Here is a 14,391-nt window from a genome sequence, read left to right as displayed (position 1 = left end):
GCCCAAGGCCCAGGGAGGCTCCCTGACACTTCTAGAAATGCTGGGATCCACCAGCCCTCCCCCTCCCCAAGTCACGATCAGGACCTTGGACAGAAAAGAGACTGCCTCCCGAAGTTCTTGGGAGAGGATCCTCAAAGTCCTCAGGCAGCCCTCAGGCCCCTCCTTCTTAACTCCTCCCCTAGTCTATGCCTCGGTTTCCCCATCTGTAAAGCTGATTTACTAACAGCTTCCTTCTCAGGGCGCATCTCTATGTTACAGGAATTTAGGTATACGAAACCCCAACAGAAAATAGCCAGCAGGGAGATAATCCCATGGAAATTGTGGAGGCTTTGGGAACTGGGGGGGGGAGTCCCCACGGCCCCCAGGTTACCCTTCCCCCATCTGGGTGTCGCCATTCTCGACCTCCCCCCTCCACTGGGCATCTCCCAGCCACCATCCCTACAGGTTAATGATCACAGGCCTTATCAGAGCCTTTTGCTATTTATAAATTTATAAAACAAAAGAAATAATAATGTGCATGGGTAATTAGTAACCAGATCGGCTTTGCTGGGGAGAGGGGAGGCATCATGACAGGAACCCACGCAGCCCTCCAGGAGACGGGGAGCCAGACAACAGATGAGGGGGTCTGGTATGGGAAGGCCTCTAAACCTGTTGTCTGTCCAGGTGGTGAGGGGCACATGGCCACACAGGGAGGCTGCCACCCCTAAGCTCCATCTGCCTCAGGTAAGAAACCCCAGGCTTACCCAGCCAGATGCTTAAGGCCCTGGCATACCAGGAAATCCCCTAACACCCCAACATCAGCCTGGCCTCCTCAGAGGCTTTGTGACCCCCAAACCTGGGCTCTGACCCCCTAGCAAAGAAGGTAGAATTTGTGGGAATACAAATGACCACCCTGGCTAAAGATTTCTACCCAGCCGCTGGTTCTCCAAGCATTTTGTTGGGGCCTTGCTTCCTTTGTCCTCTGTCTCAAAGTGACCTCCGGCCTGTCCCCACTGCCTAAGGATATGGGATATGTGGGAGGAGAGGAAATGCACGGGTAGGTTCAGCAAGCACCCCTCGAGCTCGCGCCCCTCTTGACCACCAGCCTGAAGGCCACAGCTCCCAAGGACTCTCCACGGGACGCAGAGCTTGCCAGGAGCATAGAACGGGCCGCTCTGAGTTCTTTCCTGGGTGCCGGGGACAGGGTAGGGTCCTTACTGCAGAAGTGTCTCCACCACGGCTTTCTGGTGGGCGGCCTCCTCCGGGCTGAGGTTTTCCAGCTCTTTCAGAATGGGTGGCGCGAAGTCGTCCCCATCGTCATCTGTGTCCTCTTCGGAGCCACGCGTGTCCCCCAGGCCATTGGGCAGCTCGGCCAGGTCCCCTCGACTCCCACCGCAGGGCTCCCCCTTGTCCAGGGGACCACCTCCAACCATCAGGTAGGGCCCCGGCTCCCCCAAGGCCTGGATCAGAGCCTCCTTGCTCAGGCCAGACTCGAGGAGGGCAGCCAGGAGCTCCGTCTGCAGCTGGCTCAGCTTAGAGACCATGGCTCCGCCGCCACCGGGCCACGAGGCCCAAGGCCACTGAGCTAGCCGCCTCCCCCACCCACGGCCGGTGTCTACTTGCCGGCAGGCTGGCAGTCAACGCACCAGGCTCGCTGCACCCACCGCCCCCCCAAATCCCACTAGTCAAGCCCTGTGGGCACCCCCAGCCCCCAACCCTGGCCCCAGCGGCCAGTGAATCAGGGCCCCTGCCTGCTCTGTTTACATTGGAGCCGGGGAAATTCTCCAAGGTTCATATTTATCCGTGTGCTTAGCGAAGGGACTGAACTTTGGACTTCAGCCTTGCAAAGTGCAGGCCTCATGGTCGTGAGAGAGACCGGACTGGGAGCCATGGCCTGCCACTGGGAGTGAGCATAAGGGCGGGTGGGGGAGGTGGAGTGGGGGTCGGGGGCTCAGGGACAGAAGCACCAGGAGCCAGGAGGCCTCTGAGAGAAGCGCCAGGGCCCACCGCTCAGGTTGTTTCCAGCCGGGCGCGGGAGAACTTTGAGGGCGGGCTTCTTTGGGCAGCTGGAGCAGCAGGAAGCTGGGCCACTGGGCCGGTTCTCAAGGACAGAGCTAGGCCGTGTTCCCTGGAGTAGGTCAGTGCACCTCAGTCCTAGCGCAACACCAGACTCCCCAGACTTGGGTCTTACCACTTCAGACTGCCGTCTTGAGGACTATACTATTGTGATGTGTCCCTTCTCATCAATGTGAGATCCCAACCGTGTGTGTGTGTGTGTGTGTGTGTGTGTGTGTGTGAGAGAGAGAGAGAGAGAGAGAGAGAGAGAGTGTGTGTGTATGTGAGTGTGTGTGTGTGTGTGTGTGTGTGTGAGAGAGAGAGAGTGTGTGTATGTGAGTGTGTGTGTGTGTGTTTATGTGTATAGGAGTCTCTGTGTGGTTTTATCTGTGTGTGTGTCTGTGTCTGTGTAAGTCTGTATGTGTCTATGTGTGGTATGTGTGTCTATGTGTTTCTATGTGCGTGTCTGTGTGTATCTATGTGTGTGTCTGTGTCTGTGTGAGTCTGTATGTGTCTGTGTGTGTGCATGTGTTTATGTCTGTGTGTATCTCTGTGTGTGTGTGTGTCTGTGTGAGTCTGTATGTGTCTGTGTGTGCATGTGTTTATGTCTGTGTGTTTGTGTCTATGTGTGTCTGTATCTCTATGTGTCTGTGTATGTATTAGTATGTGTGTGTATGTGTCAATGTGTGTTGTATATCTATGTGTGTGTCTATGTGTCTCTGTGTGTGTCTCTCTGTGTGTGCACACACGTGTATTGTTTTTTTCTAGACAATCTTACTGTGTAGTTCAGGCTGACCTTGAACCTCTGATCCTCCTGCCTATACCTCCCAAGTGCTGGTACAGGCCTGTAGCATAGGCAGTTTTACAAAGTGCTGGGACCAGGGCCTTAGATATGCCGGGCAAGTACCAAGAGCCTCAACCACAGCACCAAATGCACCCTTTTCATTTTTCTTGGGATGATTTTCTTCAGAACTACTTAATGAAAGAGATTCATTTTTTTAAAATCTTTTTTAACGTGTGTGTGTGTGTGTGTGTGTGACAGCCTGGGTGTGGAGGTCAGGGGACAACTGCAGGAGCCAGTGCTCTTCCTCCACCATGTGGGAACTTAGCTGGTCTGACTTGGCCAGCAGCGCATTTACCTGCTGAGCCACTTGAGGGGCTCCCTTCCCCGTTTTTAGTATACCCCAGCCCTGCACCACACCATCCCATCAACTCAGAGCCATTTTCATCATCCCAAAAGAAACTGCGCATCTACAGAGAGACCTATCTCTAGCCCAGCCTCTGGCAGCCAGGGACTACCCTCCTTTCCTCCTTCCCTCCCACCCTGGGTATTTCATGCAAATGGAGTAGAGCCTTGTGACAAAGCTCACTAGTCAGAGCACAGGTCCCTTTATCCCTTTCATAGAGAATGGACGCCCATTGTTTTGAGGAGATGTGGCTCTCCCCATACATCCACGGATGGTTCCCCCCGTGTTTCAGCTGTGGCGAGCAGTGCTGCTCAGGACATCCATATCCAACAGTTTATGTGAATGTGTCTTTTCATCTTTTCAGTTTTTCATCAATTTAAAATACTTAGCACATGGACAAGGAGTTCTAGGCTAGCCTGCACTACATACTACAAGTTAATTTTTTTTTTTTAATCCGTGAATAAAATATCACACTTTTCACTAGAAACAAGCCCATCCTTCCCTGATTTCATCCTAGCTGGGCTCCAGGGACTTCACCCTCATGGTCCCCTGCATCTTTCTCCTGGTGAGGAGAGCTGCGCGCCTGAGCCGGGCTGTTTCCAGAGCCTTCAAGGTTCTTTGGAGCTAGGGCCAAGTCCTGCAGCGCATGGGTGGGGAGGAGGCAACAGCCAGAAAACCAGCAGCTGGTGAGCCACGCACACATGACGGTGGTAAACCTTGTCCCCTTCCCACGAGGCCCTTCCCACATCTGGTGCTCCACACAAGAGTCACCCACGGGCTGGAGAGATGGCTCAGAGGTCTTAACTGGTTGTTAAGCACTAGTTGTTCTTCCAAAGGTCCTGAGTTCAATTCCCAACAGCCACATGGTAGCTCACAACCATCTATAGTGATATATGGTACCCTCTTCTGGCATGTAGGCAGAACACTGTGTATATAGTAAATAAATAAATCTTAAAAGAAAAGAAAGAAAAAAAGTCCCCCTCAACAATTCTACCACCAGCCATACATGGCTACCGAGAACTTGGATGGTGGCTGAGGCCATTTCTTGTTGAAATGGTGTTACTTTTGATGAACTGGATTAAAAGTTTAAAGCAAAGCTAGGAGGAAGTGTTAAAAGAGCTGGAAGTAGCTTAATGGTCACACACACACAAACACACACACACACACACACGCACATGCACACGCACAGACGCTTGAATGCATGAGCCCTGAGTCCTGTCCCCAGCAAAGCATTTAAAAACAATTAAGTTAAAATTTAAAATGATTTAAATGATATTTCATTAAAATGAAATTCATGGTGCGGTGGCTCACACCTATAAGCCCAGGACTCAGAGAGGGAGAGGCAGGCGGATCTCTGTGTATTCGAGGCCAGCCTGATCTGCAAATCGAGTCGAGGACAGCCAAGACTACACAGAGAAACCCTGTCTCGAAACAAACAAAAAAAAAAAAAAAAGAAGAAGAAGAAGAAAATTCATTATTGTAATATATTGCACTCACTTATAATTAATTTTAAATTATTTTATTGTTAACTTGTGGTGCTGGCTAGTTTTATGTGAACCTGACACGTTAGAGTCATTTGGAAAGAGGGAACCTCCACCAAGAAAATGTTCCCACTGGGTTGGCCTGTGGGAAGAGCCTGTGATGAACTTTCTTGCTTGGTGATTGGTGTGGGAGGCCCAGCTCACGTGGGTGGTGTAACCCTGGGTAGGTGGTCTTAGATGGTATAAGCAGACTGAACAAGCGGAGAGGAGCAAGCCGGTGAGCGGCACCCTCCATGGCCTCTGCATCGGTTCCTGCTCCGGGATCCTGTCTTGACCTCCCTCAGTGATGGACTGTGATCTGAGAGTATAGCTGAAACAAACCCTTTCCTCCCAGAGGTGCCTCCTGCCATAATAGAAACCTTAACCAAGACACTTATTTATTTACTTTCTGGTTTTGTTTGTTTGTTTTTCAATTATTTATTTTTTTTAAATATGTGTAGGGGGTGCTTGCCATGGCACACGTATGGAATCAGAGGACAATTTGGTGACCTCTGTTCTCACCTTCCACTTTCCAGGCTCCAAGCACCGAACCGATTTAGTCAGACTTGCAGGGTTCAGTGGTAAGCACCTACCTTTACGGATGAGCCCAGCTGGCTTATGGCTCTGGTTTGGTTTGGTTTTGAGGCAGGGACTCAGCAGGAACCCTGGTTGTCCTGGAACTTGTTATGTAGACCAGGCTGGCCCTAAAACTCCCAGAGCTCTGCATGCCTCTGCTCCTGGAGTGCTGGGATTAAAGATGTGGTTCACTGTGCCTACCACTTTGGGATTTGGCATTTTTCAATTAATTTTATTATTTATTTGTTTGTTTGAGATATGGTCTTTCTACATAACTAGTTGCTTGTTTTTGTTTCAGTAAGTAGCTGAGGTTAGCCTTAGACTCATAATCCTCCTGCTTCAGACTCTCAAATGATAATATTATAGACATGTGCCACTGTGCCTGACAATTTTTCATTTAAAAACTTTTTAATTAGGTGGAAGCAGGAGGATTATGAATTTAAAGTAAATTTCAACTACATAGTGAACTTGAGCTAGGGGAGACCTTGTCTCAAAATAAAGAAAGAAAGAAAAAAGAAAGAAAGAAAGAAAGAAAGAAAGAAAGAAAGAAAGAAAGCCAGGTGTGGTTGTACATGCTTGTAATTCCAGCACTTGGGAGGCAGAGGCAGACAGATCTCTGAATTTAAGGCCAGTCTGGTCTATATAAAGGGTTTCAGCACAGCCAGGGACCCTACCTCAAAGAGAGAGAGAGCCACCAATAAATAAATAGAAATAAAAAATAAAGTTCACTCATTTCTTTTCTCTCTCCCTGTTTATTTTGGGTTTTATTTCCTACCATGTGACCAGGGGGCTCATGCTCCTGTGGCCATGCCTCCTTTACTTCAATGGGCAACCCCTCCCCCCAACCATGAGTCAGAATAAACCCTTTCCTCCTGAGGATCTGTTTTCATTAAGCACAGCAATGGGAAAAGTAACGGGCATGGTTGTGTAGACCGGTTGTGCGTTTTCTAGAATGTGAGCCCCATGAGGGTGGGGTCTCCTCTGCCTTGTTCACAGATGTATGCCCAGAGCTCGTATAATGCTTGGGAATACAGTGTTGAGCTAAACAGTAGATGCTCAGTAAGTATTCATTAAATATATCTCATTACAACTAACCATGTTTTACGGGTTTTTGTGGTGTGTGTGTGTGTATGTGTGTTAATGAGGTCCAATCCAATGCTCTATGGTTTGAATGTTTTCTTCAAAGTCTGGAAACCACCTGCAGTGCTCAGTGTCGGCCTCATCAAGAACTTCTTGCCCTTATCTCAAGAGCGGATTAGTTGCCCAGAGTGAATTTGCTGGGAAAGGGAACGTGCCCGCCTCCTGCCCTTCTGCCTTCCCCCATGGATGGTTTTGTAAGAAGCCTTCTTGGCTAGATGCTGGACTTTCCAGCCTCTAGGATCATGACCGCAACTGCTTTCTGGTTGTTGTAAATTACCCATTCCCATCTGTTTTTGTAGCCGTGGGTACAGATGAAGGCGCCGTGCTTGGCTTGGCTCTGCTGCACGCTTCATTCTTGGACTGGGTTCTCAGACACCTCTGAATATAGTTATAGTTCCATTATAGTTCTGTTATAGTTCCATTCCGAAGAGAAGAAAGGAGAGGAGGAGAGGGCTTCAGTGAGGATCAGAGTCCCTCAGAGCTGGCATCTAAACCAAACTGCCTGGCATGAGCGGGCAGCCCCCTGTGGGGGTGGGACCCCTGGTGCTTCGGTCTCAGGCATTGTCCGGGTGTCCATGCCGATGACCAGAGAGAGGACTATGAGCTCTCCTCGGTGGCTTCGTGCTTCTACAGCTGAGGGATGCCTGCGTGGTGGCTGAAGCAGGGCTCAGAACTCAGCTGTAAGTGATGGAGGTTTTGAATCTCAAAGCCTCCAGCAAGACGGCATGACCTAAATCTCCTCAGCTGATGTCACTAGCGGGAGAACCAAGTGTTCCGAAGCCTAAGGGACATTTCTCATTCAAACTACCATGAAGAGTCTCACTACATAGCCTGGCTGGCCTGGAACTTGTTATGTAAATCAGGCTGTCCTTGAACGTAACAGAGGTCCACCTGCCTCTGTCTCTAAGAGCTGTTAAAGGCATGCTCTGTTTTGGGTTTTTATTCTTTCTTTCTTTTCTAACACCTGTGATGATGTCCTAGCAGTAAGGTAGCCTGTTGACTCAGCATAACTGCTCGAACCTTGGCATTAGATTAGAATCTACTTCCTTCGTTTCTGGCTCTGGGGTCGTTTTTGTACACCACTCACTCAGTATCAACAGGCCCGGAAAACTGGCCTCGGGAAAACTGGCCTCGGGAAAACTGGCCTCGGGAAGGTACCGTAGACAAAGAATGGGAGCTGCTTCCTTGATCAGACTGAAGGATCTGGGAGTCGGTGGTTTGCAAGGCACCCAACAGGCGTCTCTGCCTTACCCGCTAGACCTAAGCTCATTCTTTTGGGTCCTGGGTTGCATGGTTTGGGAACTTTAGAACTTAAGGGCCTCCACTGACACAGAAAGAGTTTAAAAACAAAAAAAAACAAACAAAAAAAAATAGTTGGGTGAACACACCTGGTTAGCTTTTCTTTGCCTCAGTAAGAAGGATGCTGGCTCAGCCAATCCCAGAGCAGTCTTGGCTTTAACTCACCCTCCTTTGCATGTGCACCTGGCTGTGAATGCAGGCGGCAAGAATAAGGGTGCGCCTGTTCCCAGACGCCCGCGCCGTTTACACGACCGAAGAAGTATTTTCTGAGTGGAGTCCGTAAGTTGTGACAACATTTCTGCATTGTGGTCCTTGTCGTCTGAAAGAATACTGGGGTGTGCCTGGCCCTTGAGTAACATCATCATCATCATCATCATCATCATCATCATCGTGTGTGGTGGGGTAAGCAGGTGGACAGCTCAGCTCTCTCCTTCCACCATGTTCCTGGATTTACAGAAGGCGTGTTGTCAGTCCCGTTAGACGTGAACTGGTGGAGAACAGGACAATTTGGCCTTGCTTTCATTCCTCGTATCCAGCTCTGATCTGGACAGAGAAGAACTTGGGGCAGCAGAACCAGAAGGTGGCAGCGCAGGTACTGTCCTTCCGCGTTGGTGCAATCCCCGTTTTCATCAGAAGAGGGCGCTCGACCTCCATTCGCTAAAGCTTTCTGCTAGTCCTTGCCTAAGAATTCGCAGTCGGGGAAATTTTTTTCGGATCCACCCACGTTGTTCCTGGATCGGAGTCCCTTGCCCAAATGGCTGAGAATCTCTTGTTTGAGCAAACACTTCAGGCAGTCTTGCCGGGATCTCACCTGCTTTCTCCGCTCTCCAGGTACTTTTAGGAGACAATCTGGTTCCCACAAGTAAAAACCCAAGGACATCTGTGATACAAAGATGCCAATCAAAGTGAGCAAAAAGGTGAAACGCGGGCTGGGAACTCGAGCTGGAGAGGGCTCGCTGGGTGAGTGCTTTCTACTCAAGCGTGATGGGGGTCCTTAGCACTCAGGCAAACCTGGGTGTGGCTTTACGAGCTGCAGGAAGGATCCACTGGGCCAGGTCAGTTCAGAAAATAACAATTCAGTATCATCCGGTATTGGGTATTGGGTCTAGCTAAGCTAGCAGAAAACTCAGGGGTGGCGGTATTCCAAATACGGACTAATTCCTTCCAGAAGTAGCACTGGGGCCTCCGTGATGTCACCATCACCCTTTTACCCTGCTGTCTTCAAGAGATGGCCAGGCTAGATCCCACGAGACCTGTGGGACTGCCACTTGCCCGCCGAGGGTCTGAGCTCACTCAATTGCATTTTCCTCCACTCTGCTAATATGCATATACTAAGCCTAAACCCGGTACAGCGGTAGGCTGTAATCCCAGCTACCCAGGAGCCTGAGGCATTGCAGATTGGAGGCAAAAGTTGGGGCACTTTCCAAGGCAGCCCATTGTCTCAAAGAGCAGTGGGGCAAAAATGAGTGGGGACGGAGCTCTTGAAACACCTGAAGTCCAAGTTGTGAATAGCGGGAGGTTTTTAGTTTTAACCAGAATTCTCAGTCTTCAGGCTGAGGGCGTAGCTCGGTTGGTAGAGTGCCTGCCTAGGTTGCACAGAGCTCAGGGTTCAAGCCCCAGAAGGCTGTTAACTGGGCTTGGTGATGCATGCCCATAAAGCCAGCACTCAGGAGGTGGAGGCAGGAGGATCACCATTTACTGACGGTCATCTTGTGCCTGGGAAACATGAGTTGTAAAACAAACAAACAAAAAAGAATTCCCAGTGCTCTCTCTCTCTCAGGGCAGCCAAGCTGTGTCCTTTGGGATTAATTCATTGTCCTCTCTCTGTTTGGAGGCAGGCGCTTGCTGTGTGGCCCTGGAAATCTTCCTGTCTCAGGCTCCCAGGGCTTTGACCTGATAACTCCCTCTCTACTTGTCTCACAGTCAGTTGCTCTTGAGCTCGGCAGTTTCCCAAGAATCATAAACTAAAACAAGCCCAAGCTGAGGGGTGGTCGTCACTTTTACTGTGTTACTGTGACAGAAGCAAGGCCACTCGCAGAAGAAGTACTTAACTTGGAGTGGGAGGCTCCAGAACCGAGGATGGTGGAGCAGAGGTAGCAGACTCAGGCAGTGCAAGCAGCAGCTGAGGGCTCACATCTCGAACCCAAGACAGGGCGCAGAGAGAGCTCACTGAGAATGATCGTATTGAAACTTCAAAGCCTGTCCCCCAGGGCCACACTTCCCAAGGAGCCACCAACTGGGGACTTGTGCTCAAAGGTCCCAGACTTACGAGGGACATCTCAGTCGAACCATCAAGTGAGCCTGAGGATGAGGCTCCTGGGGCCAGCTTCACGGAGAGTCAGTTCTCCTAGAGGCCACCAAAGAGCAAGCACCGGCTGCCCATCGTTGGTGCACAGGCTCCAGTGAACCACCCACTGGCAGGAGAGTGACGTGTTAGCTGTTCTCCGAGTGGAGTTGCATCAGCCCCACCCCCTGGAGCTTGTTAAACAAGCAAATCCTCCAGCCTCAGCTCAAGCCTGCCTGATCAGAAACCCTGGGGGTTGCCCAGCAGGGTGGGGAAAAGCCCGCCAGGGGTTCTTGGGGTGAGTTTCTGGGGGAAACAACCACCTTACAAAGGTCCATGGTTTCCTCTGTTTTGCTTTTGGCTTTTAATTTAAACAAATATTTAGGGTAGTTTTTGAGAGAGAGGGTATGCATAGGAGTCAGAGAACAGCCTGTGGGAATAGGCTCCCCCCCCCCCCCCCCCCGTCCACCAGGTGGTGCCTGAGGATCAAACCCAGGGCTTCATGCTTGACAGCAAGCGCCTTTACCCACGGAGCTGTCTCTCCAGCCCTCATTGGTTGGTTGGTTTGAGACCAGGCTGTCCAAGCAAGCACGATAGCTACCTCCCTGGGGTTGGGATGACAAGTGTGTGCCGCCACGCCCGGTGATAGGCAGTTTGCCTCGAAGCCATCTTTGATTGCAGGTGGGATTACATTCCGTGTTGGGTAGGAAGGAAATGGGCCCAGAAAAGCTAAGGCTGCCTTGTCACGGGTCCTCGGGGTTGCGTTTCTGCCCTGTGTCCCCAGACAGCCAACCCCTCCCCGAGTGACCCACTCATGCTGAGCCAGGAGGAGCATGGCTGCCATGGAGATCATTTCCGAGAGGAAATTTAAAAGCAACTAAAAATTTAGGCGAGCAGGATGGCTCAGAGGATGAAGGCAATTGCCGACAAGCCCGATGACCTAAGTTTGACCCCTGGGACCCTGAGGGCTGGAGGGTAAAACCAACTGTGAATGTGTGAGCTCCCCCCACACACCTGTGTACACTCCTAAATAACGGTAAAACTAACTTAAAAAAAAAAAAGAAAACAAGTAAAAACCAGGTTTGTGTTTTATTATTGTCATGCTATACAAACTCTAAACTGTATCACTGATAAAATTCTCTATGCCTCCCAGGTGCAGTGGCACACGCCTGTGAGCCCAGCACTCAGGGAGGCAGAGGCAGGCGGATCTCTGTGAGTTCAAGGCCAGCCTGGTCTACAAAGTGAGTCCAGGAGCCAAGGCTACACAGAGAAACCCTGTCTCAAACAAACAAACAAAATCTCTGCCTGCTTGGTGCCCTTAAAAAAAAAAACATCTTCTTATTCATGCGCATGAACCTGTGTTTCTCTGAGAGTACAGGCGTATGTGGGTGCCTGAGGGTGCCGGAAGAGTTTATCAGATCGCCTGGAGCTGGACTCAGAGGCCGTTGTTAACGGTCACCTGATATGGATGCAGAGAACTGACCTCCAGCTCTCTGAAAATCAGGCCCTGTCGGCCACGCCTGCTCTGTTTATCTTTTAGTCCTCATGGAAGCTGATGTAAGGAATTCCCTGGAGGGCTGCTCCCCTGTCCCAGGTGGAATCAATTATACACAATTGTCTCAAGGCAGGTTACGATATTACAGAATTGCTGGGCACAGGGTAGGAGTCGGGTTCCCGTATAGATATGCCTGCATTGAAACTACAGATTGCTCTGTGGCTGATAGGTTGCTCTTCCGCCACGTCTGAGTCTTGGGCCCATGACTGTGGATTTGATCACGGGTGAAGAATGAATGTTTTAAGGTTTGTGCTGAGTGTGGGTAGAATTCCCTTGTCATCCTACTGTAAGCACCATAGCAGAAGAGCGGCTTAGACTGTGTTTACAGTGACTACGAGCGTGGAGGGAGTCGGGCCTGCTGCGTGCTGCCAGCCTATAATGTCAGCCACTTAGAAAGCTGAGGCAAGAGGGCCCCAGGCTGGAGGACTGCGTGTCGGCCGGGTTGCAGAGTGAGTTCAAAGCCAGCTTGGACAGCTTAGTGAAAGCCTGTGACAACAATCAAAGGTTTGTCTTTAAGCTGGTGGTGTATCTCAGTGGAAGAATGCTTGTATAGGATGTCTGAGGCCCTGGACCCGAGTAAGAAAGGGGGTGGGGGAGGGAGGAAAGAAGAGGATGATGCCATGTGGACCAGCCTCTTAGGTTGGTATCTAAGGGGTGACCTGTATCCAGTCCCCAGAGACGCAAAGGGATGGCTGTATAGAGGCCACAAAGACAAAGAAAAGAACTTAGCCGATTTCAGACCCTCCTCTCTCCATGGCCATTTAGGGTTTTCATTTGTGCTTAAGACGTGAAACGGGGCTGGAGAGAGGGTGACTCAGTGACTGAAAGCACATGCTGCTCCTGCCGAGTTCAATTCCCAGCACCCATCGGTGGGTCACAGGTGTGACCCCAGCTCAGAGACTCTTGACACCTATGGCAACTGTGTGTACATACACATAATTAAAATGATAGAATATTTAAAATGTAAAGCAGGAAAGATCTAAGAGAGTTTAACCCACCAATGTTTGAGATGTGATGGAGTTGAAAAAAAAATACTCAAGATTAATTTTTTTCTTTCTGTTTTTTTTCTGTTTTTGAGACAGGGTTTCTCTGTGTAGTCCTGGCTGTCTTGTAACTCACTCTGTAAACCAGGCTGGCCTTGAAATCATAAAGATCCACCTGCCTCTACTCAAAGAGCTGGGATTAAAGGCCTCCATGGCTACCAGGGAATTGTTTTTTGATCACTCCAGTTGTAATTCCCAAATCATCCTGTGGAGAGACAGCGGCCATCTCTGTTGAAGTTCATCAGATCACACGTCGGAAGGGCACACCCTGTGCCGTTGGTCCATCATACCTCCACAAAGCAGTTTGCATTTTATTTACTTTTATTATTATTATTGTGGTGGTGGTGGTTTCTCTGTGTAGTTCTGGCTGTCCTGGAACTGTGTAGACCGGGCTGGCCTCAAGCTCACCTCGATCTACCTTACTCTGGCTCCCGAGTGCTGGAATCAAAGGCATGCCCCTGTCATCATCATCATCATCACTGATGTGTGTGTGCTTGTGTGTGTGTGTGTGCTGTGAATATGTATCCCACGGTTACAGATGCACTCAAGCACATATGTGGAGTTGTGGAAGTCAGAGAACAATCTGCAGGAGTCAGTTCCTGCCTCCAGAGAGCAGGGATGAAACTCAGGTTACAAGGCTTGGGTAGCGATCGTGTTTGCCCACTGAGGCGTCTCGCCAGCCCTAGAGCTTTTACAAATGTCTCTCTGGGGCTAACGCTGTGGCTCAGCAGGTAGGGTGCATGCCTAGGAAGCCTGAAACCCGGGCTTTGATTTGAAACACTGAATAAGGCCGGGCATGGTGGCTCTCGCCCTAATCCCAGCACCCGGAAGGTGGAGGCAGGAGAATCAAGAATGCTAGGTCATCCTCGGCTACAGGGTGAATTTGAGGCCAGCCGGAGATAAGAGAAACTGCATGTTTTTAAAAACTGGTGCTCGCTCTTGGTGATAGGGGAGGGCGTGGCTCAGTGGCAGAGCACCACTCAAGCTTGCACAAGGCTCTTGGTTTCATGCCACCGAAAAAAATAAAAAGAAACTACTCAGCCTAGCACTTTCCAAGAGGCTTGGAAAAGATTTTAATTACCTCCAATCACATTTTTTTCCTCTGCCAAGTAAGTCACCACACAGAGACCGGGCAGTGAGAAGCCTTGGTTATATTTGGCTTGCATATATTATGCATAGAGCTTGGTGTCTGTCGCAATAAATAGCCCGGCTGGGATGATTAAGGTGGCCCCTGCAGATGCCATCTGACAGGCAGAGAGGACTCTACAGTAGAAGAGGAAGCTCAGGCGCGTGAGGGGCAGTTGAAGTAAAGCAAAGAGAGAGAAGCTTCGAGTCTCTCGGAGACTTCCGGCAGAAAGGGATTTATCTTCAGTCAAAATGCAGGTAGCAGTCACATGGTAAACTGTGTGCAGCAGCGGGCAGGGACTGGGCAGGTCCCCGGGGTCACAGCAGCAGCCCATGACTGCATGTTCACGGGGTCCTCCACAGCCCTGGCGGTGACAACAGCTACTTTTGCAAAATGCTTTTCGTTGGTTGGTGCTCCCGTTTCTCTGTGTTCTGGGTAAAAGCTGGTTCATTTTCCAGGCGACAGCATTGAGGCTCATGGCTGGCCCGCTTGCCTTAGGCGGTGGGTTAAAGGCGTGCACCTCCACGCCCAGCGCACCTCCCAAGCTTACCTCTCCCTTTATTTATTTTATTTTATTTTTTATTTTACTTATTTATTTTATTTTTAATAAATTATAGTTTATTCCCA

General features: G+C 50.1%; 1 protein-coding gene and 1 long non-coding RNA gene across 5 annotated transcripts in view; one reads left to right on the top strand and one right to left on the bottom strand.

Moving 5' to 3' along the window:
- Positions 1 to 1,523, bottom strand: part of Hnf1a (HNF1 homeobox A) — a 20,089-nt gene extending 18,566 nt beyond the window's left edge. For all 3 annotated transcript variants that reach the window (XM_021631806.2, XM_060382565.1, XM_060382566.1), the window contains exon 1: positions 1,198 to 1,523. In XM_021631806.2, the coding sequence (XP_021487481.1) occupies positions 1,198 to 1,523 (326 nt within the window). The remainder of the gene's footprint in view (positions 1 to 1,197) is intronic.
- Positions 1 to 14,391, top strand: part of LOC110545597 (uncharacterized) — a 14,909-nt gene extending 518 nt beyond the window's left edge. Inside the window, exons 2-3 of one of the 2 annotated variants that reach the window (XR_002476267.2) lie at positions 664 to 723; positions 7,956 to 14,391. This is a non-coding gene — a long non-coding RNA (uncharacterized LOC110545597). Of the gene's footprint in view, positions 1 to 663 lie in introns of both variants that reach the window. The other variant, XR_009591514.1, reaches the window with a different exon arrangement.

The sequence above is a fragment of the Meriones unguiculatus genome, chromosome 4 (assembly GCF_030254825.1).
Source record: "Meriones unguiculatus strain TT.TT164.6M chromosome 4, Bangor_MerUng_6.1, whole genome shotgun sequence".
NCBI classification, from domain to species: domain Eukaryota; kingdom Metazoa; phylum Chordata; class Mammalia; order Rodentia; family Muridae; genus Meriones; species Meriones unguiculatus.
The sequence above is the reverse complement of the archived record's forward strand: the minus strand, read 5'-3'. Positions and strand labels throughout refer to the sequence as shown.